This window comes from Lipotes vexillifer, unplaced genomic scaffold, assembly GCF_000442215.2.
Source record: "Lipotes vexillifer unplaced genomic scaffold, Lipotes_vexillifer_v1.1 scaffold1331, whole genome shotgun sequence".
Lineage (NCBI taxonomy): Eukaryota > Metazoa > Chordata > Mammalia > Artiodactyla > Lipotidae > Lipotes > Lipotes vexillifer.
The window spans coordinates 309,017-330,902 of NW_006793978.1; the positions used below are offsets into that span (position 1 = coordinate 309,017).

The following is a 21,886-nucleotide window of genomic DNA, read 5'->3' on the forward strand; positions in this document are numbered from 1 at the left end:
TTTTGCTGTACGCGGGCCTCTCACTGTTGTGGCCTCTCCCGTTGCGGAGCACAGGCTCCGGACGCGCAGGCTCAGCGGCCATGACTCACGGGGCCAGCAGCTCCGCGGCAAGGGGGATCTTCTCGGACCGGGGCACGAACTCGTGTCCCCTGCATCGGCAGGCGGAATCTCAACCACTGCGCCACCAGGGAAGCCCCTGTATTAAAATATTTACTCACTGATATCATCTTGCACTGCTCTGAAAAGAGGAGGAGAAGGTGGGGATTCCTGTTGCTGTGGCTCTTTTTTGGTTTTAAACCTGAGGGCTATTTGGGAGGTCATCTCTGAGGGAGCCTTCGCTCAACACTGGGCTCTGGGAAGTGGAGTGGGGCTTGCCAGCTGTACTTTGATGATGCTGCTTTATCTGTTATTTGGTACTGTTGGGTTCCAGGATAAGTCTCTGGATCTCACAGTTACAGATGTTTGAGACTTTGAACGTCTGCCCCTAGAAAATGCCCGCAGGTTTTGGTGTCCCTTATAGCATCCCCCTCGCCTCCTTGCCAGGTTAGTTGACCCTTCAACAACATGGGTTTGAAGTGTGCTGGTCTACTTACACATGGATTTCTTTCAGTAGTAAATACTGCAGTGCTACATGCCCTGATTGGTTGAATCTGCAGATGCGGAGCTGTGGATATGGAGGGCCGAGTGTAAATTATAAGCTGATTTTTTACAGTGATAAGTGTAGGGCACCCACAATTCCTGCTTTATTCAAGGGCAAACTGTATATTCATATTCTACCTGTTTGTAGAGTAGTAATTGTGATGATGGCTAACAGGGACTCGGCATTGCTTAAGTCCAGATACTCTTCTAAGCACTTCGTATGTATTAACTTATTTAAATCCCACTACAATCCTATGAGGTAAATACTATTGTTATCTCTAAGTTACAGATGAGGAGAACATTAAGTTACAAGTAGTAAGTATCAATAACTTGTCTGGTGAGCCTAGTACGGGCTATGGAGTGAAAAGCTGAACTGATACACATGCCTTGCCACTTAACCAATCACAGCCTTTAGTCTCTTCATCTGAAAATTGGTTATCAATGGTACCTGCTCACAGGATCTTGGAGGGTGTGCAATTCTGCACATAGTAAACTTTAAAAAAGCATCAGCCACCACCACGACCACCCACCATCACCACCGCCCTCATCTGCATCATCATAATCACCTATCCAATCATATGACTGCCTTCAAACCCCTAAGGCAGTCTCAAAGGATAATTTGCTTTGGATGTCAAAGAATTGTTGAGCTTTACTCCCTCCTTCCTTGAAAATACAATGGCAGGAAAGTTGGAAATGGTAAGTCTTCTTCCAAGCTGGAAGTCAGGTAGGACATTTTCAGATAGAAAGGTAATTTTTTTTTTTTCCTGTTCTCTTCTCTCCTCCCCCATCTACCCCTGCTCACCTCTAGGGGGTAGGGATGAGGGTAGGTGGACTGGAGGAGAGGGTGGTGAGAATGTTGGTAAAAGAAAAAAGTAACCACCAAAAACATGTGTGCAGAACCACTCCAACATTTAATTAAGGCCTGCAGCCCTTTGTCAGCCAGAAACTCTTCTCATGGTGAGAGAGGCAGAGAACCTTGCCACTGTCTCTAGAATTATTTGTATAATTCAGCAGCTGGTTTCCTCAGATGCTTACCACACGGGGTTGGGGTATAAAGACGTAGGAGTAGAATTGCTGAGGTTCAGACACTTGTGTTCACTGTTCAGCTGAGAGCAACTTAGGCTGTTCTTGTACAAATGCATTAGATTATAGTTAAGCAGCTTATGGACATAAAAACACATTAGAACTTTACAGCACTCTATAAATTATAGTTTTTGCAGCATTCACAGCCACAATGCTAGGTAATTACATTCATTAATCTACTACTAAGAGCACATAAAGTTGCCTCCCAAACGGTACTGTATGTGTCAGTGCTCAGCTGGGAAGAGAGCTTTTTTCCCCCTCCTTCTTTGTTCCATCTCCCCCTGTTCCATTAAGTCTTACGCAGGAAGGTTTTGGATTTTACATTGAGGGATTCCCTAATAGGGTCCAAGAAACCCATTTCTTTCCAGGTTAGGCTCCAGCAGGAAGCCTTGTAGGTAATCTTTTTATGTTGAACTACATCTAGTAGCCATTCTCAATGCATATATTTTCTTTTTGGAAATGGACAAGTGTCTCATTTGGAAAACCAGCAGGGGTAAAGCAGTTGAAAAGAGATTTATGATGGAATCAGTAGCAAATGCTTTTTCATGACTTCTTTTTGCCTGTCTCTAGGAATGGTTTACATGGTGGTCTTTTTAAATTTTGGATGTATCGTGAGTACAAAGGGTTGCTCTCTTCCCATGCCAAACTTTCCTGAAGTTTCCATCTTTCTGTTCCATGTGTTGATGGGAAATGCATTTCTTTTCTTTCTTTTTTTTTCCGGCAACTTTTGCACTTCTCATAAATTATGGAAGGCAGATTTGGGAGAAAAAAACAGATGAAAATTTATGTGGTGTTATTATTCCAAAGAGCAAATTGTATTTTTTTTTGCATTATTTTACAGGTTAAATAGACCAAGTGATGTGCTTATTAAAAAAAAAAAAAAAAGGAATAGGGAAGTATGGAAAGGTTGAGTCCCAAACCACAGTGTAAATCCTGGGCAGGTGCTCAGACTGCATCCCAGGCTTCTGCATTCGGTTCCATGCCTGTGTTATGATGGCATGAGCTCTAGAGCCACGCAGCTCTGCATTGAATCCTGGCGTTGCCTTCAAGCTTTGTGACCTTGGTCAAGTTAATTCACAGTAATAGAATAGCTAACTTTAGTATATTCCAGAAGATGTAATAGTTTATTAATTTGAGTAGCTACTTTGTAAGTTAGGTGCCATAATTAGCCCCCATTGTATAGAAATGAGAAAAACTGAAGCTTCACAGGGTGTTGTGATAATTAAAAGAGGTATTATAAATATAATATACAGTACCTCACTCTGTACACTGAAAGATACTCAGTACACACAATCTTGAGGATATATGAAAAACAGGTCCCACCATCTATCCTCCATTGCCAAATATAAACTTTTATAATGACTAACAGTTTCCCTTTGTAATGACTAAAAACTTGATTGCATTAGCTAGGAAGAGGAATTCCTCAGTTAGCATTTATTATCTACTTTATACTAGGAAATATCCCAGGCACTTCCCGCAGATTTTATTAAGCCTCATAACTCTATCCCTGTATTCGAGGAGTAGAAATGGAGGCCTAAACAGGCTGGATATTTGCTAAAGGTCACAAAGCGGCAACACCAGTGCTCAAACCCAGATCTAACTGCCACCAGAGAGGGCACCTGCTTGTGTCAGTCCTAGATAGAGCAAAAACACAAAAGAGGAAATGGGAAATGAATAAAGAGTATGGGCAGCAGTGAAGTGCAGTAGTTTTCTTAGAAGGAATTTTCTGTTGTGGGAAATAATCTAAGAAAATGGTATGATAGGCTGTCTGTCAATAAAAGAGTTTGATGTAAGCAGCTTTGGCTTCATGTCCTTCAAAGCGGCCCCCGTTTTTAGGGTGGGGTGAAGAGTCCCTTTCTTCAGCAGGCAGGATGGCATTCTTGTTGCCTGAGGAACTGAGAAATATTTGGGACTCCCCATAGCACTAAATGGTATTGTAACATTGGATAACTGCTGAGAAGAAAAATGGCTGCTCTGGTGTAAATCAGTGTGCCGACGAGGGAGTGACAGAATTGTAGGGTGGTATCAGCCTCAGCATCTTGTTTCCAACCCAGCTCTTCCCGCTCTTACAAAACAGCTGCCATATTGGATTACAGTTGAAATCACCGGAGCCTGCTGCTCATCAGGGCAAGGCTGGTGCTGTTTGTGGCATGGAGTGTCCTAGCAATATGATAGCAACTGGACAAGCGAAAAAGGGAAGCCTCCCTCTGGCACGCTGCCATCCAAGGTATAGTTTAAACCACAGGCTCAATTTTTGCCCCATAACTGATTTCCCTACCAACCTATCTGCTTATGCCCATACCCTCCCAACCTCACACAGTAGGCCTGGCTTTTATCATTTCAGGTCCTGCAGAGCTGTTCTCTCTCACTGTGGTACTGATGTCAGTTTTAACAGCCATCGCGTATATCGACACCTCCACTGATTGCAAGTGTATATGCTATTTCCAGTTTGTATAGCCAGTGGTTACCTTTCACAGGCTATGAAGGGGATTTCACCTTTATGAATGTAATTTGCTGAGCTTATGGTGGCATCAGTAAATCCTCCCAGGATGTGGAAGGGTTGATTTTCCTACATCTAGGTGACATTTTCCAGCCCCCTTTCCTCATAGGATCAAGGGCCAATGTCACATCTGTATGAGAGAAGTGAACAAAATTGTTTAAAGAGAAGGAAATTGTTTAAAGTATGTCTTGCAGACACAGTTTCTAAGATATATGCCTGTGAGGATGTACAGGTTTCCCCCACTATCTGAAAGTAGGGCATTCCTATGAAACCTTTCATAAGCCAAAATGGCATAAAGCCAAGAAGCAATTACCTTAGGACACAATCTTGCTAAAGGATACACAAAATAAATTGAGATAAAGCACAGATGCTTACAGACACAGTTCAAAGCTATGGCGACTTGATGCTAAGATGCTGAGTGTAGTTCCCAGGAAGGAGCTTGGTGGTGCCACTCTTGCTGCTTGGGGTGGATGCTGCCCTCTGTAACACCTCTTTGCAAAACAGACACTGAATGCTATTTCTGCTTTAAATCTCTTTCCATAAAAGTAAAAATCCTCTTTGGATTTCTTTTGGTTAGGGAAGACAGATGCTGATACAGGTTTTCTGTAAAAGTCAAGTGGTATATAGTGGGCTCTGGAAAAGTGGGGGATACCTGTATGTGTGTGCCTTAGGCATGGGCAGAATGGGTTATGTGTCAATACTTAGTAACTCAAAACTCTACTGAGTTAACTGTGGACAGCGCTTATAGAAAAATTGAAGTGCTGCTTCTTAAAAATGGGAGAACATTTTCAGAAGGGACTTTCAATGCTTTCAGCAAATCTCTTTGGCTTATGTTTTTATGTAGAAGTCATTTTCTCAAGTCAGACATCCCAGTTGCCTATTAGGTAAACACAGAAAGCGTAGATTATGAGTTAAAGTATCGACAGCATTTCAAGTGCTATCAGAGAACATTTAATTCAGTTTAATTTTGTGATAAATCTTGTGTTTAATCCTCTGGTTACTCTGTAATCATGTCTCTATTGATCTTTTCTGAATGACTGCCTGCAGTTTAATAAACTTTGCCATTAACCCAGAGCTTCTAAAGGGAGAGATTGATTCCATTATCAAATCTGATAGACCCAATAAGTACCTAAACATCACTAAGTCTATCTATAGGAAGCTTTGGTATAGAGACAAGCCTGTGGCTTGTTCAGCAAACTGAGTAAAAATGTGGACAACTTTGCATGACATAATTGCCTCAGAATCAGTATCCAAGTCTCTTATGCAAACTGACACTGCCTTTCATTTCTCAGTCAATGTAGTAACCAGTGGAAAGGACAGTCTCCTTTCTTCCCTCAACTATAATTATAGTATGTAATTTTTTTCTTATTGCAGAAATAGCTTGAGAAGTTTATTTGGTCTGTGTCTCAGGTCAGTGGGTACACCTTAAAAACACTTTTCTGTGTTCTGGGAAAGCCTGCAGGATAGTTCATTTTATTTTCACCCATATGATGCTAAAGGAAAGAAAATGCTTGTGGCTAAAACCTGAAATAGAAGATGAGGGGTCGGTGATAGGAAAGAGAGTGTAAAGGGACTGTGCATTCATAGGCTGGAACTGTGTGAACAAGCTCCCAGACTGGGAAGACTTTCCATGAAACTTGTGTACATGTCTCATTTAGTGACAGAGCATTTGCAATATACACTAAACAAGAATTTGTTTTTTTGCACCTGTGGGTATTTATAGCTGCTGTCATTATCCATTAATATTTATTGAGCCACAAAGGCAGAACATGTGGAATTCAGGGACTGGAACATTTGTATAGCTTCTTATTTTTTTAAGGTCAGAAAGGTGTCATTCTCTGCCACTTTTCACCCCTGAAATAAAATGGTGAAAATTGTCAGTTTTAGAGAAAAGCCAAAGCTTTTATTTCTGTCTGGATTTTTATTGCTGATTTGAATCCTTCAGAAAGAGTTCAAACATTTGACATCAGTGGCATAGCCTTTCCCTAATTATGCTTTGGAGGGGAAATGGAGGTGAGTAGTGGATTTTATAATGAGACAGTACTAAACTATAATTTAAAATTTTCTTCAAACAAAAGGTCATAATCCTGACACTTACAAATAAGGCTGTAATGACTTGGTGTTAGGGAACGAGAGTAGGATTAGAACCAAGGGACTCCAAGTTTGTTGACAATAGCTGACTGTCTGACTTTGGGATGTCATATGTTTACCAAGCCTTGGCTTCCTAATTTAGAAAGTGAAAATGATGGTGCCTGCTATATAAGGGTATTAGGAAATCAAGTGAAATGATGATTTTACTTTGTAAACTCTCAACTCCCAGTTGCTATACTAATATTAGTGGTTATAAAAAGTCATAAATTAGTCCTTACTTTACATTCAGAAATTGTCTGACCTTTTATTCAATGTCTAGTTCTCAAATCAAAGTCAAGTTGGGACAAAAGAACTCGAAGGGTGCTTTCCTGTAAGAGAAATCTCACAGAGATATTTAAAGGTCTGGGAAATATGATCTGGAAGAAAAACTTCTACTGAATCAGTGAACTCTAAGCTACATTGGTTGAATGTTTTATATGTGCTAAATAGCCTCGCAGGATAATAATATCAGGGAATTTAATGGAACCTAAGAGAATATCTCATGGAGGACCCTGAATTTATAGATACTGAAATAGGTTGGTCTATGCCCTTGGCAAGCCAATTAAAATTAGTTTGAGTAACTGTTGTTCGTGGAGTACAAGGAGGTGTGTATACACATGAGCATGTTGGTTCTCTGCATCACTGCTCTGTAAATGAAGGAATGCTTCCTCATTTCCAATGGGAAGTTGACTACAGTTTCTGGGAAGTTGGGAGAAAGTTAGAATTATTACTCAAGTAATAATTATTTCATAGTTCTCTTAGAATTATTACTCAAGTCATAATTATTTCATAGTTCTCTAAACACCTATCTGAACCACTTGAAAAACTTGAGCCGTAAAGGGATTGTCTGTCATCCACATACCCTTCCCAATATGCTGTGACTATTTATATTCAGGGCCCACATAATGTGAATTTTGCCAGAAGTTGCTTTTCCTGTTACTAAATATTCCCAAACATTAAATTACCTTTTGTGAAATTGCTTCCTGTCTGCTGAGTGGAATGTGCCTTTTGTGCGTGCGTGTGAGTGTGTGAGGGTGTGTGTGAGTATGTGAGAGAGAGAGAGGGATTGAGAGATTTTGTTCTACTAAATGAGCCTCTCCTAGAAGTGGTTACTTTTACCCATCCGCGACCTCTGTAGCCCTAAGTAAAGTCAAATATCAAGGTGCTCTCTGCCGCCTGTTAATGGAGGTTTGTCTTCTTAATAGCCAGAGCTAGTGGTCTTCCCTTTTGTCCCACTTCGTAAGATTTGGAGTCACATCAGGATTTTTTTTTCTTATTCTCTTCTGGGGAAGATTAAAGGATCAGAACTGGTATAGCATTATGGCAGGAAAGAATGGAGGACTCTTCCATGGCTCAGAATCCCAGTCTTTATTTTGCTTTCTATTTCTCCTCTGGTTCATTATTTCACTCTGTTGGAAAACTGAAATGAAAGGATGCACTGCATCTTTCCTTAAGTAATTAAAGATTCATTGGTCACTTAAAATGAAGATGTGGTAGTATGTGGGTATCTGGAGAAGAGAAGAAATTGGGAACATTTTAAGGGAAGAAAATAAAAGTCTGTACCTTATTACTAATCTGGATATGGAGAGGTCTCCACTGGCTAATCAGGGTCCTTGTCTTGAATATCTGGATGATAGTATCAACGACTCTTGATTTTTCTGTGAATAGAGAGGTATTGAGACTCAGTAAATGGTAATTTAGCCATGAAATCAAGCCACAAAGATGATGGCAAGCCCTGACATTTTTCCCAATAAGTCTCCTTTATTGTTTTGTTTTCTCTTGGGTTGAATAAGGTAACTTACGTTATCTCTTGAGGATCTGTTCACTCCCTCTTAATACATAGGGGAATAGTAATGGCTTTACCAAGTATGTGGTGGGGGATAATGAATTTGAAAGTTCTTGGTTAGAAATGTGAGGAAGGAGGAGGGAGGGACTAGTAGATTCATAGGGTGGGGGCACAGCCTCTAGAGTAAGAGGAGCGTTCATGGTGTCCTCCTTTCTCTGATTTCACTTGTTCAGAAACAGCTCGCTGTGTGCCTCATTCTGTGTTCTCTGCTAGGAATTCAGGGATGATGAAGTTATAGCCTCTCTCCCTGTGGAGCTAAACCTGAGTATTACAGGGAAGGCCCAATTACTAACTGTTTTGCTGCAATGTAATAAGTACATTAATTAACCCTTTCCCCATCTTTTGCATAGAATGCCTAGTCAAAAATGAGTAATGGCTAATTAAAAGGGGTATCATTAGCACTACACGTCCTCTCAAGTGTGTGTGTGACCTCAGTGAATTAGATTTGAGTGGATGAGAAAGCAGTAGAAATTTGCATCTGCTTGCCTCTCTCGAGGCAGCAAACCAGACTCCTGCCCTCCGAAAAGCCTGAGAATTGTGTGGTGGTCACTTTCTCTTCTGGCTTCCATTATGCTCTCCTCTGTTGTGTGGGTTCCCTTCCCCTTTTTGGGACTCGCCCTTTGTGTACGTTATTGCCCTTAAGCCCTCGCTGATGAGATTTTCTGCCTCAGTCATGCTGTGCTCAGCTCTCAGAATGCTGCTGTTATGGAGGAGTTAATTTTTTTTTAAGGTTTCCTTTTCGTCATGCTGTATTTCTCAGATTATCTGGAGGGACTGTAATCCAATTTTAGGAATCCTTCAGGGCTAAGAGCCTAAACTGTTTTAAGCAATAGCATCTGGTTGCCAGGGACTCAACCACTTTGAGCATGTTAAGGTCTAACAGCAGCCAACTCTCAATTATCTATGGGAATGGGAGACTGCTGGGACTTTTTCAATTCACAGAGTGCACAAAAATCTCCCTTAAGCTGATAGTTGTGGTCTCATACCATAATTTAGGAAAGCTTCTCAGCGGCCAGGGTTTGAGGTTTTTCTTTTTGCTTCTCACTTCTGCCTCTGACAATGGCACCACACCTTTGACAGGTGTTTTCATATGCTGAATTTGTCTGTGCTTGTGCTCGCTCTTCTTTTTAAACCTTTTTTTCCTCTCTCCATTTGGATTCCCTTATGTCATATGCATCATTATGTATTACATATAGTATTTTAATAAGCTGCCTCTTTGTTTTTACATTTAGGAAAGGTAAAAATTTATCTTTGTTTTCTTTCTTTGCTCTTTGATTAATGTGTTCACAAGAGAGGATGTGGCCAAACAGTAACCAAGGTACTTGAAGGAAAGATAGGAAGAACTCTACAAAAGGTTAGCCTCTGAATACCTGAGAGAGGTGAAGAAGAAAAAGGCACAGTGTGAACTCCACCTTATCGCTGACAGTGATGTGAAGACCAGGCACTGCTCCTCGGTCTGACTGAGACATTCACGTCCACAGCTGAGTTGTCTCCAGTGGAACATTCATGGCCACATTATAGGCTAAAACCAGTCCTTTCAGAATGTGGCCGTCCTGTTGTTTCAGGAATCCTGAAGGATGAGTTCCTTTTGATGGACACCCAATGTCATCTAGTAATTGGTAATAACAATATGTCAGTTGTGCATGATGGCCAGGGTTGCCATTTAAAAAACAGCTCTATTGAGGTATAATTGACGTACCAGTAAATTGCATGAATTAAAAGTGTAAAATTTTAAAAGTTTTGACACGTGTATACACCCATGAAACCATTGCCACAGTCAAGACATTGAAAATGCTCATCACCCCAGAAATTTCCTCATGTCCTCATATAATCTCCTTTTCCTGTACCTTTAAGGGAACTATTGGTTATTTTACATTTCTTAGAATTTATTGTAGGTGGAATCATACAGAATGTATTCTTTTTTGTTTGATTTCTTTTACTCAGCATAATTGTTTTGAGATTTATTCATGCTGTAGCATGCATAAATAGGTTATTCCTTTTTATTGCTGAGTAATAATATTCCATTGAATGGTTATATCACAGTTTATTCATCTGTTGATGTACATTTTTTTCCCCCAGTTTTAGGCTATAACAAAGCTGATATGAGCCTTCATGGGCAAATCTTTATGTGGGCATGTGTTTTTATTTCCTTGGGGAAATACCTGAGCGTTAGAATGGTTGGAGCATATGGTAGGTATACTTTGAACTATTAAAGAAACAGCCAAACTATTTTTTAAAGTGGCTGTACATTATACATTTCTACCAGGAGTATATGAAAGTTCCTCAGCATCCTTGTCCATACTTGAGATGGTCATGCTTTTTCATTTTAGCCGTTCTAATATGTATGTAGCGGTTATAATTTGCACTTCCCTAATGATGACTGTTGCTAAGCATCTTTTCATGTGTTTATTTGTCACCCATATATCTTCTTCCGTTAAGTATGGGTTTAAATTTTTTGTCCTTTTAAAAAATTGGGTTATTTTCTTTTAATGTAGTTTTGAGAATTTAAGAGAATATATTCTAGATACAAAACTTTTATCAGATATACACTTTGGAAATATTTTTCCTGTTCTGTGGCTTGTGTCTTCATTTTCTTAACAGTGTCTTTTGAAGAGCAGAAGTTTTCATTTTTGATGAGGTATAATTTATCAAGTTGTTCTTTTATGAATTGTGCTTGTTGTATCTTATCTGAAAAATCTTTGCCTAACCCAGGGTTACAAAAGTTTTCTTCTAGACATTTTTTAGTTGTAGGTTTTACACCTAGGTTAATGATACATTTTGAGTTAATGTTCCTAATTAGATTGAGATATGGATCAAATTGTACATCTCTCTTTTGCAAATGGATATCTACTTGTTCCATCAACATTTGTTAAAAAGATTATAATTTCTCCACAGAATTGTTTTTGCACTTTTGCTGAAAACCAGTTGTCCATATATCAATAGGTCTATTTCTGGACTCTATTCTGTTGATCTGTTCCTCTATTTTTATGACAATACAGGGCTGCAATTTTAATCCAACGTGAAGTATAGCAATAGGAAGCACCTTACTTGCTTCTTGCCTAACCCATTTTAGAGTAATAGCTCACCGATTTGCACGAGTTCTGGGATCCTTTCTTAGATAATCTAACAGGTGGCAAAATGTCTGGCATATAGTAGGTATTTCGATTTTTGTTTTTAAAAGATGAAAACATGAGGGATTATTTTTTTGAATGCCATATTGATTATTTTATTTGTAAATTCCTATAAGTCTCCTGTACTTACTAAAAAGTTTAGGTCCTGAAAGTCTGTTCATAAGTCCATTTGTTCAAAACTCCAAAGTGGGGGACCACTGTGAACATATCCATATAGAGTTAAGTTTTAAAAGCGCTGTTATGTTTTGTTTCTCTAATTTTCACTTCTTATTATCACTGTAAACCCTTTTACTTCTTTTGCACTTAAGAGAAGTATTGGAATCATTGTTTGTAAAGCCATTCAAAAACAGATACAAATGCAATATAATAAACCAAGAAAGGACTTGACAGACTAAAATGACAGCACACAGCTGATAATGTCTTGTGATGGTAACAGAGAAAGCACTTTTTCTTTTTCTCCGGGCTTCTCTGTTATTTTCTTTGCAAATCCCTAAGATCAAAGAACTAATAGAAGAGGTTCTGCTTAGATTGCACCCCTCTTTCACACATGTACGTACACTTGGGCACACGCAGGCACACATATTTGTAAGTGATGGGCTGTCCTCATACTAGTTTGGCTGGAAAAATCAGATGGAGGCTCTCTTTCTAAAACCTATTTCATGCAAGGCAGGCGAATCGTGCCCTCATTTGCTGTTGTCTCTGGCTTCACCTCTAATCAGCAAATGGAGCTGTGCAGCCTACACAGGGTTCATCTGCAATTCGCTGCTCTCCCTTAGTTGGTGCAACACCGAACCATTTCATTTTGAACTTTAAGAGTGGCAGAGGAAGCCTTTAGTGGAAGATTGTAATTTGGGAGAAAGGAAAGTCAAGAGCAAGATCGCCTATTTTGTTTTTTGTTTTTTTTTTTGGTTGTGTTTTTTTGCGGTACACGGGCCTCTCACTGTTGTGGCCTCTCCCGCTGCGGAGCACAGGCTCTGGACACGCAGGCTCTGCGGCCATGGCTCACGGGCCCAGCTGCTCCGTGGCATGCGGGATCCTCCCGGACTGGGGCACGAACCCGTGCCTCCTGCATCGGCAGGCAGACTCTCAACCACTGCGCCACCAGGGAAGCCCCAAGATCGCCTATTTTGAAGAAAGGCTGGGTGTTGGAGGAGATTGCCTTGGTTAGTCAGTCTCCGAGCCTCCCTCTCAGCATATGCACTGCTGTGGCCGTACCCTCCATCACCAGTGACCTAAACAATCACATAATTTTAAGCATTCAAGAAACCTGTTCCCTGCCTGTTGTACATAGCTTGTGCACTTACCCCCTCTATTGCCAGAAAATATGTCTAAATCATTTTACCTCCCAGCTAGCCTTCTGTTGTTGGCTGGTTGGCTTTCTTACTTCTTCTGTGATTGTCAAATGAATGCCTTAAAGCATTTTTTCCAGATCTCTTCCTTATCCTCCTGCCCCCGTCCCTTGCTAGTATGCTAAATGCTTCCCTTGCTGAGTATGGGGCATAGTCATCTTATTTTCAAAAACCACTGTAGATAGTTCTGATAGACATTAATTTTCTTTGGGAACCATGGTAATGACTCAACAGGCCTTTGAAAATTGCCATTCATCGATCCTAAAAAGTTATTGTGTAAACCAGACAATCTTTCTTCTTATATTGAAGCAGTACTTTATAGGCTGCCCAAGTTTCTCTAAGGAAGTTCTTAATTTAGTTGCTGATAATTTGTTGGTGGATGGATATATGCACATATACACATGTATGTAATTATGTGTGCAACTCTTTAGAATGTTATAAGGTGAGTAGTTTATAAGCTATTTGTCTTTGAGTCTCATTGCTTACAATGGACAGTTTTTGTCATTTCACCCCCAAGACAGCCATTGAGAAATTAAGTGATTATTTTACTTGATACACAGTAAACAGTCTGTATAGGTTTATAGAGGAAACAAACAAATAGCAGCCTGTTTTTTTTCAGGAACTGTTCCAAAGGGTCTATGCAGTAATTTTATAAATAAAACTGTATCTTTGAAAGTATAAAGATACTCTCTAAAGATAATCTTTGAAAACCTCTTATGTAATAAAAACTTTTAAAAGACTACATTCTTTACCTCTTAAGCTACCACCTCTATACACATATTGATCCTCTCTTTCTTCCCCTCTTCCCCTCAGACAGTCTCCAGAGTTGAAAATCGCAATATTAATTGCAGCTGAGATGATTGTATTGCTGCTGCTAAGACTTCAGCAGGTCTCTTACAAGCTAATGTCACGGCATGGGGTCCATTTGCTCTGTGTAGCTATTCTGTGGTGCAGTGAGAGTGCCTTGATTAATATGCTACATGAAAATAAAATGGATTTAGAAAAAAATTATACCATACTCTCATAAATATTAATTCACATTTGTATGGAATTGCACATAATTTTCAATATACTTTGGAGCACCTTCAGTATGAAAAAAAGATTTGGTCTCCGAAGAGAATGGCATAATTTTTTTCTAAAAGCACAGCTGATACATTATTAAATATCATTTGTTTATTAACCCTATACTCTACATCCATATGATGTAGGACAGTAGGTGGGCAGTGTGACAAAGAAAGGTGTTTTTTTCAGCCTGTGGGGAGTTTATGTATTACCCTTAAAAGTGGTACAATTTAATCATATTATATAGAAGCAGTCCACAGTGGGACTCACCTGGCTGCTTCTGCTAGTGTTGCCATTATACCTGAGTGTTTTTTCATGATAGCTGACTAAATTGGTTACATTTGAAGCCAAATTCTGAGCAGATGTCTGACATATCTGACTGTGGTAGTGGACATTGGACAAAGCAATAAACATAGCAGATATTTGTTGAACATTTGTCGAACATTTGTCATCGGTTAGGCATAGTGTGCAAGGTTCTGAGACTGGAATTAATGGCCACGTGTACTTGCTTCGATCTCACCTTGTCCTCTAAAACACTTCCTCACCACATCTTCATTGCCTTGGGAGACCTGCCTCTTCAGTGGCAGAGAGTAAATCATCTGCAGTGGAAGCAGCTAGAAGTTAGACCAGAAGCTACTCATTTGTCTTGTAGGATTATTATTTTTGATATATTCTTGACCCAAAGATAAGGCCCTTCTCCTTTTCTGGGGGTTCTTGCTATTTGCTGTGATCCTTCCTGTGTGCCAGCAAGTGCCTGCTTATTTGGGTTTCTTAGTTTCTTGCTTCTATCAGCATTTCTAGCTTGCTTCACTCACTCTGTGTTAGAGACAGCTTGAGATATTATTAAATCACTATTGTGGTTTATAGATTTGGATATTTTAGTTGTATTATTTATTTGGCAAGCATAATTTGACCATCTATTACTTGCCTGGCTCTGTAAGTGAAGCACTGGGGTTTCTGATACTTAGTACCAACCTTATTCTTTCAAAGAATCATGCTACCAGCTGCCTCAGGGCTTTTGCACAAGCTGTTCTCTCTGCCCAGACTTTCAGATCTAGGTCAAATGGCAGTCATCTCCTCAGCAACAACCGCCTCCTCTGGACTAGACCATTTCCCCCAGTTTTAGTGCCCTGTTAGCTTTCCTTTAGAGCAGTTAGTTCAGTTTGCAATTATATATTTGTGTGATTTGATTAGTATCTGTCCCCTAAATTCTAAGTTGCATGATGTGGGGATTTTTCTCCCACACAGTTGTTCTCCCAGCACCTGCAGGGCAGTGCTAAGTTTGTACTTGGAATATGCTGGGTGCACAAAAAACATTTGTTGAATGAGTGGAGACCTGAGAACAGTGCTTTTGCATTACAGAATAGTCTCCCTGAACTGGCAGCCACTGGGAAGGGTTCTTGAACTAGAAAAGGGAGGAGAGTAGAAGGGTGGGCTTTTGAGGCCAAGGCAAAGCAGATGTAAAGGTCCAAGGTCCCCAAATGGCCGTGGCTGAATTGGAAAAGACATCAAGGAGTACCGTGTGTGTCAAGTCGGAAGTGCTGAGGTATTAGGAAGAGGTAGAATAGATAGGTAACTGCTCCAAGAATACTGGCTATGAAGGAGAGGAAAGAGAGAGTCGTATTTTGAGAATGAGAAATGGATGAAGGGGAGTGTTTGTTTTTGTTTTTACTTTATGTTTTATTTTATTTAAAAAATACATTATTTTATTTTGGGCTGCGTTGGGTCTTAGTTGCGGCAAGCGGGACCTTTCATTGCAGCACGCATGCTCAGTAGTTGCGGTGTGTGGGCTCCAGAGCGCATGGGCTCTGTAGTTGCAGCACGTGGGCTCTCTAGTTGTGGCATGCGGGCTCAGTAGTTGCAGTGCGTGGGCTTAGTTGCCCCACGGCACGTGGGATCTTAGTTCCCCGACCAGGGGTCAAACCCGTGTCCCTTGTGTTGGAAGGCAGATTCTTAACCACTGGACCACTAGGGGAGTCCCTGGTTTTACTTTATTTTTATATGTGTGTTTAGGACCACAGAAGCTGAGAAATTGTGTGCAGATGAGGCTCCAGGGAGGAACATTTTCAGTGTAAAGAGGAACATATCTATTCATTAACAAATGATTGAGTGCCAAATCATTTTAATGTTATTGCTTAATGTGTACATTTTTCAGGGTTCTAAGGACTTTCACACATATTGTATCAGGTCATATCTGAGTCCATTTTGCATATGGGCTCAGAGTTGCAGTGACTTACTCCAAGTTTCATAATGAATAATGTCAGCGTCAGAGCTCAAACCCAGGTCTTTTGGTATCTCAGGATGTCCTGACCTGCCTCAAGACACAGAACTCACCTATGTCATGTGGCCTGAAATGCTTGCCTGTAGTTCCTACAGGTGCTGCTCCCTATTCCAGAACATCCATGATCCTTCTCCCACCCTCCCCCATCCCCCAGCCACACAGAGGAATAAATGAAAAGTTGCTGTTGATCTTGGTGATGATATGGTTGTTACATTTTGCAAAGAAGATGAGAATTAAGGATGCTCAGAGGAGCTTGTGGTAAAAATAGAATGCATTAAGGAAACATTTTAATCATGTGAATTGACAGTTTCTTTCTTGCTGGCTCACATCCACCTGGCCCTGGTATGTTCTGTCTTGTGCTGATTTTTTTGAATTGTGCATGCACTTAGTACTCCTTTTCTGAAACGTAATTGATGTACCATCTTGGCAAGTGAGTGTATTAAGCCTCCTCAGGGAATAGCATGCACTGGACCTAGGGCAGAGCCAGATGGAAAGCTACTGTCCCAGGCAGCAGTGAAAGCACTTTTAATGGACAGATACTTTGTGCTTTGTTGAGCTTTTTTTTCCCCAACAAGAATAGAAAGGATATATTTGTGGCATTAAGGAGTCAGAAAAATTGAGAGCCATGTTTCTTAGTTTTAGGTAGTCTCATACCCCACTTTCTTGCCTTTACTCCCTCCCTTCTAGTAACCCCATTTAGCCTCTGTTTTGGGTGTGACGCTAGCTACCTATGTAACCACCACTTTCCTTTCCTCCTCTTTTTTTCTACAGAAAGATGTAGCCCTTAAGCCTCAGGAACGCGTGGAGAAACGCCAGACCCCTCTGACCAAGAAGAAACGGGAAGCACTTACCAACGGCTTGTCCTTTCACTCCAAGAAGAGCAGACTCAGCCACCCACACCACTACAGCTCAGACCGGGAAAATGACCGCAATCTCTGCCAGCACCTCGGGAAGAGAAAGAAAATGCCGAAGGGACTCAGACAGGTGAGGAAGCTTAGGGTTTGTTCATTCCTGTGGCTGCTCTTCCTCATGTGCATGCTTCTCTGTGGTTCTTCCTAACAGGTGGAGAAGATATTATCCTTGCTGGGTGCCGGAGGGCGGCCCTGCAGAGCTGTGTGTTTGCTTCTAAAAGAATATACCAAACCAAGCTCATTGTTTTTATCACAGTTTGAAACTTTAGCACAGTACCCTTTCAGTCACATGTGCTCCGTGTAACAAAGCCTGTTGCTGGCGCTACTGGCGTTGAGGGCAGACTAACGGAAGTCTTGGTGATGGTCCAGGTAGACTGGCTTGCAGGGACAGATCCTCTGAGGTAAAACAAAGGAAACAGGCAGATTTGTTCAAATACACTGTGTATCTCAAGGTTCTGAGGTGCTAAAAATGGTTATCTGCATGCAGGCAGTACCCTGCGTAAGATTTATATTTTCCAGGGAAGCCCAAATACTGTGGCATGTGGGAGAGCACTGGAAGGAATGAGTTTGCCTTTTGGTTCTTCAGGTGTCCTCCACAGCCTGTAATTCAGGACTGTCTTTGTGATCTGCTGATTGTATGAAAGTCTGGTAGTGGGGCTTACTGGGCTGTTTAATAATTAGGTTTCAATGATCCACAAGAAAATACAGCTCTTGGCTTTTGGGGAGCCTTTCTGCCTGTGGGAATCCCCATATGAGATAGATTAATAATGAGAAATGAAGCTGTTTATAGCAGTTTTTCAGCACAAATCCGGAGGCTTTAGCACCTGCTGCGTTACCTGTGTCCTGGGTGTGTTTTGTTTGTTTTTGGAGGGACCTCTGGGTGGGATTGACTATCACTTGAAGGAAGCAGAGGAAGGGAGTGTGGTTCACAGAGCAGGTGCTGCTAATTAGAAGCTGAACAGGTAATTCCTACTTTGCAGATGTTTCTCTGCAGAGGGAAGAGATCTAGGATCAGACAAAACAGTGGTTCTAAAACCTCACAGATCATTAGAATCATATCATGAGCCTTATTAAACACATACTCTAGCTCTACCCTAGAACCTGATGAACCAGAATCGCTAGGGGTTTAGGCACAGAAGTTTGTCATCTCAAATTTCCTATTTGATAATGGTCAAGCCAGTTTGAAAATTTTTCTTATAAAGAATCAAGAATATATTTTTGGTGATGAATTTCAGTTAAAAGATTTGAAATATCAAAGTGCTTAATAAGATTCAGTGGGCAGTTTGGTGTCAGAGTGGAACTTGATGGGTAAACTTCTGAGAAAATACCTACAGTGATGGATTTCAGCACGAACTCAGGAGGATCTCAGGGAAGTATCCCCAACTCTGACACACATGGTGTTTTTTCTTTGTCCTGAAATGAAATGCCAGGTTAGAGTTATAATGGTTATTATTAACATTTATCTGATGCACAGCACGGTACAGTCGTTCAGTGAGGGAGTTTGTGTAACAGTATAATCTACAATTTTCACAGCAACCCTGGTTAGTAGATGGTAGTGTGGTTACTTTACAGATGGGAAAACTGGGGCTTACAGTGACTTGTCTGAGGCCACTTAACAGTGGGGTACAGAGCTAGGGTTTAGACCCAGATTTCTCTGCCTTTCTCTGTTTTCCCTGTATATTCTGCTTCCCTTGTTTGAGATAAGCACTCCAAGTCGTGGGATGCAGGGAGTCTACAAGTATTTTTAGAAACTACATGAGTTGGTTTGGTGAGAGGGAGTGATTGTGGTCATATAAATGGCCTATGAAAGCTCAAGAAGAAAACAGGATAAACTATCAAGTATAGAGAGCAGAGAAAGAGCTTGGAAAGTTGAAGGCAACCACATTTGGATGAAGATTTAAAAAAAGAAACTTCTTGTCTTTTTTTTGACAGAGAGAGGGGTGAGGGAGGAAGGGCTGGGTTCTATAAAAGATAGTTTTCCTGTGGTATTTGTGACTTCCAACTCATGCCTCTCCATGTGAGATATGTAGCAAATGGAGAGAGGTTGCAGTGTAACCACTGCCTCTCCAACAGGGTGGGAGGTGGGCTTCTTACCCTTTCAGACAAGAAATCAATTTAATTCTGAGCTTACACACAGCTGTGGTTCCTCATCCTTGACTCTCTTACTCCCATACTTGATCTGGCTTTTCTGTTCTCTGTCTTCGAAATCCTTCTTTCTACTCTGTCCTCTAGTGAAAGAGTTTATGATCTTAAAAGGCAAGGACTTGTATGTCTCAAATTCGAGTAGCTTTTTGGTCTTAATTATCCATCTTCTGGTACTATTGATATTTGAAATCAGAGCTGTCCTTATTTCAGGGAGAATATTTGAAAAGCAATTAGTTTGACTTACTTTTTATGAATCATGGAGAAGGAAAGAATGAATCGTGTCTTTGGCCTATGTAAGAGTTTTACAAATAAGTGGTGTTTTCTTATCTTCAGTGTTGATGCCAGAGTATACTATCCAAGTGTTATTTTTTTAGTAGGAAGGGAAACAGAAGTTGATAATTGAGGTAAAGCTGTAATACTTTCATTTATAGTATTCCTAGCATCATATGTGCTATTATGAAACCCTGAACAAATCACTGTCTGTTGCCGCCCATCTGTAAAATGAGAGATTTGGATTAGAAGGTTTCTCAGTTCCATGATTCTTTAAGTTTTTGAGTAACACAGATATATAGTGTTGCTGAGGTCTGTAAAGGAAGACCATAGTAGGTCTGAAAGTATTTAGTTTTGGAGTCTGTAACTGGTTGGCTCTGTGAAGACATTAAAGGAGAGTGAAGTGAAAAAAAAAAAGCTCCAGCTGAGCTTGCACCCATCCCGATGAAGCAGTGTATTTTGCCCAGGCTCTTCTCCATTTCCGTACTGTTAAAAGAAAGTGTTCTAAGTAGTAACCACCCCAATGGAACTTACTTGTTGGATTATGTTTTTAAGTATAAATACATACTGACTTAGAAGATGCTGAGCTGGCAACTGTCTTGTAAAATGGTTGCACTTTTTTATATGGCAAATTTGAATTTTCTTCTTAATTTTCAAAGGGGTTTTAAAAAATGAAGAAAGGAGTAAGTTTTATACAAAAGAGTACATGTCTTTCTGACCCCCCTATGCTTATGTTTGTCCTACACAGAACTATTTGCCCACGACGTGAGTACTCAAACATTACATTAAAAAGTTTTGGCCCTTACTAATAAAGATATGGTAGGTTGTTTTTTGTTTTTTTTTTGTTTTTTCCTACTTTGACTTGGGAGCGGGAAAATCAAAACAGGGGTTGATAGGTCCTCTGCATAAGGATCTTTACTCTCTAACTGGGAAACTACTGAAGAGCATATTGAAGTCATGTGCTGCCAAACCTTCCAACCGACCGAGCCTTAACTTCCGCAGAAGGGTTTTGGGAAAACTTAACTCCTCTGAGGACTTTGAGTTTAGTTTTCTTTCAGTATGTCTAACTTGTAGACCACAGGGGATGCTTTAAAAATTTAGTACTTTTTAGTTGAAAACACTGAGCAGAGGGGTTTTAAAAATAGAAAAGAGATGAGGAAAAGTTGATAAGGGTTCAGAGAACTCTCAGATTTGGCTCTGAGTGGATATTCCTAAATCTTCATTTAGTCCATTAGTCTGTCCCATCTTTCTCTAGTATGAACTGAACCAGAGGAAATAGACTTAAGTGAGCTAGGAGGAATTTTTAGGTTATATGAACTCTTCTAACTAACAGACACAAGGATGGATCATCAAAATAAATTCCAGAGTCTCCCTTCTAACTGAATTTTAAGTGCCAAAAAGCCATTCATCTAAGGACAGAATTTCCCAGAGAGAGGCAACCTATTGAGATAGCTTCTAGCCATCGGAGAACACTATTTGGGAGGAAAATAAAGGAATTCGGGAATATTTCAGGAGCCTGGCAGTTAGACTCTAACCTTGTTGGTGAGAATGGCTTATGTGGGAATGCCTTACGTGGTTTAAAAATCTTTATACAAATTGATCTGGGTAGGTGTTGCTTGTAAGGAGTGGAAATTTGCTCCTCTCTGTGAAAGTCTAGTATGGTGGAGTCAAACTTGGTGGAGGATTAATAGCTGACATTGTAGATATCAAAGATGTATACTGATCTCTAGGAAGAGGAGGGATTGATCCCAGTGCCAAGTCTTTTGAATTAGAGCTCTTGTTTAAAGCTTTGCGTGGTGGCTGTGTCTGCTTTGTGTATTGGCATTGCATGTTCGCCTTATTTGGAGTAAGTGGTTGTGTTGGTCAAGGGCCCAGGTGACTAAGCTACCAGCTGAGCTTTCATCCATCCTGATGAAGCAGGTATATCTTGGCCGTGCTGTTCTCCTTTGAGAGCATTTACTGCCAGAGGCGGATCCTTTATTTCAGTGGACTCACTCAGATTGTCGGAAGGCTTCTTGGTGACATTTGTTACTAGTAGAAATTAACTTGTGAAGGAGGATTTATAATGGAAAAGTTTGATTAAGCAGACCCAGTTCAAGTCACATTGCTGAAGACCTTCTAATTAGTCCTGGGTGGAAATCTAGGCCGAAATCACACAGGTATTCATCCAGTTTGACGCTAGAGCCTACAGGTTTCTGGAAATCAGAGCATTTGAAACACTAATGTAATTAGGTGTTATACTTTAGTAATGAAAAGACATGCACTTTGCTAGGTGCTCTTTCATAAGTACATTTGTTATAATGGTTAAATGACTGAAGGTATATTGAGCTGGTATCAAGAAATGTGAGCTGCAGTTAAATCGTTTTTACTTCATACTTCAGAGTTTCAAGTTTAATGTGTTAATAGGGATTTCATTTGCTTTTGAAAAACTGTGTAATCATGAGAAGGTTACAAATTGGGGTATTAAAGAAAATTCTTTGTTTTTCCTGCTGATGCATTTAAGTTGCACACGACTTCTCCCCCTTTGCCAAAACTACAG

The 21,886-nt window shown here is 40.4% G+C and overlaps 1 protein-coding gene across 1 annotated transcript in view; it reads left to right on the top strand.

The window, feature by feature from the left end:
* Positions 1 to 21,886, top strand: part of LOC103086590 (autism susceptibility gene 2 protein) — a 1,147,884-nt gene that overhangs the window by 278,469 nt on the left and 847,529 nt on the right. Inside the window, 1 exon segment of the mRNA XM_082931398.1 lies at positions 16,793 to 17,005. Within this exon segment, the coding sequence (XP_082787524.1) occupies positions 16,793 to 17,005 (213 nt within the window).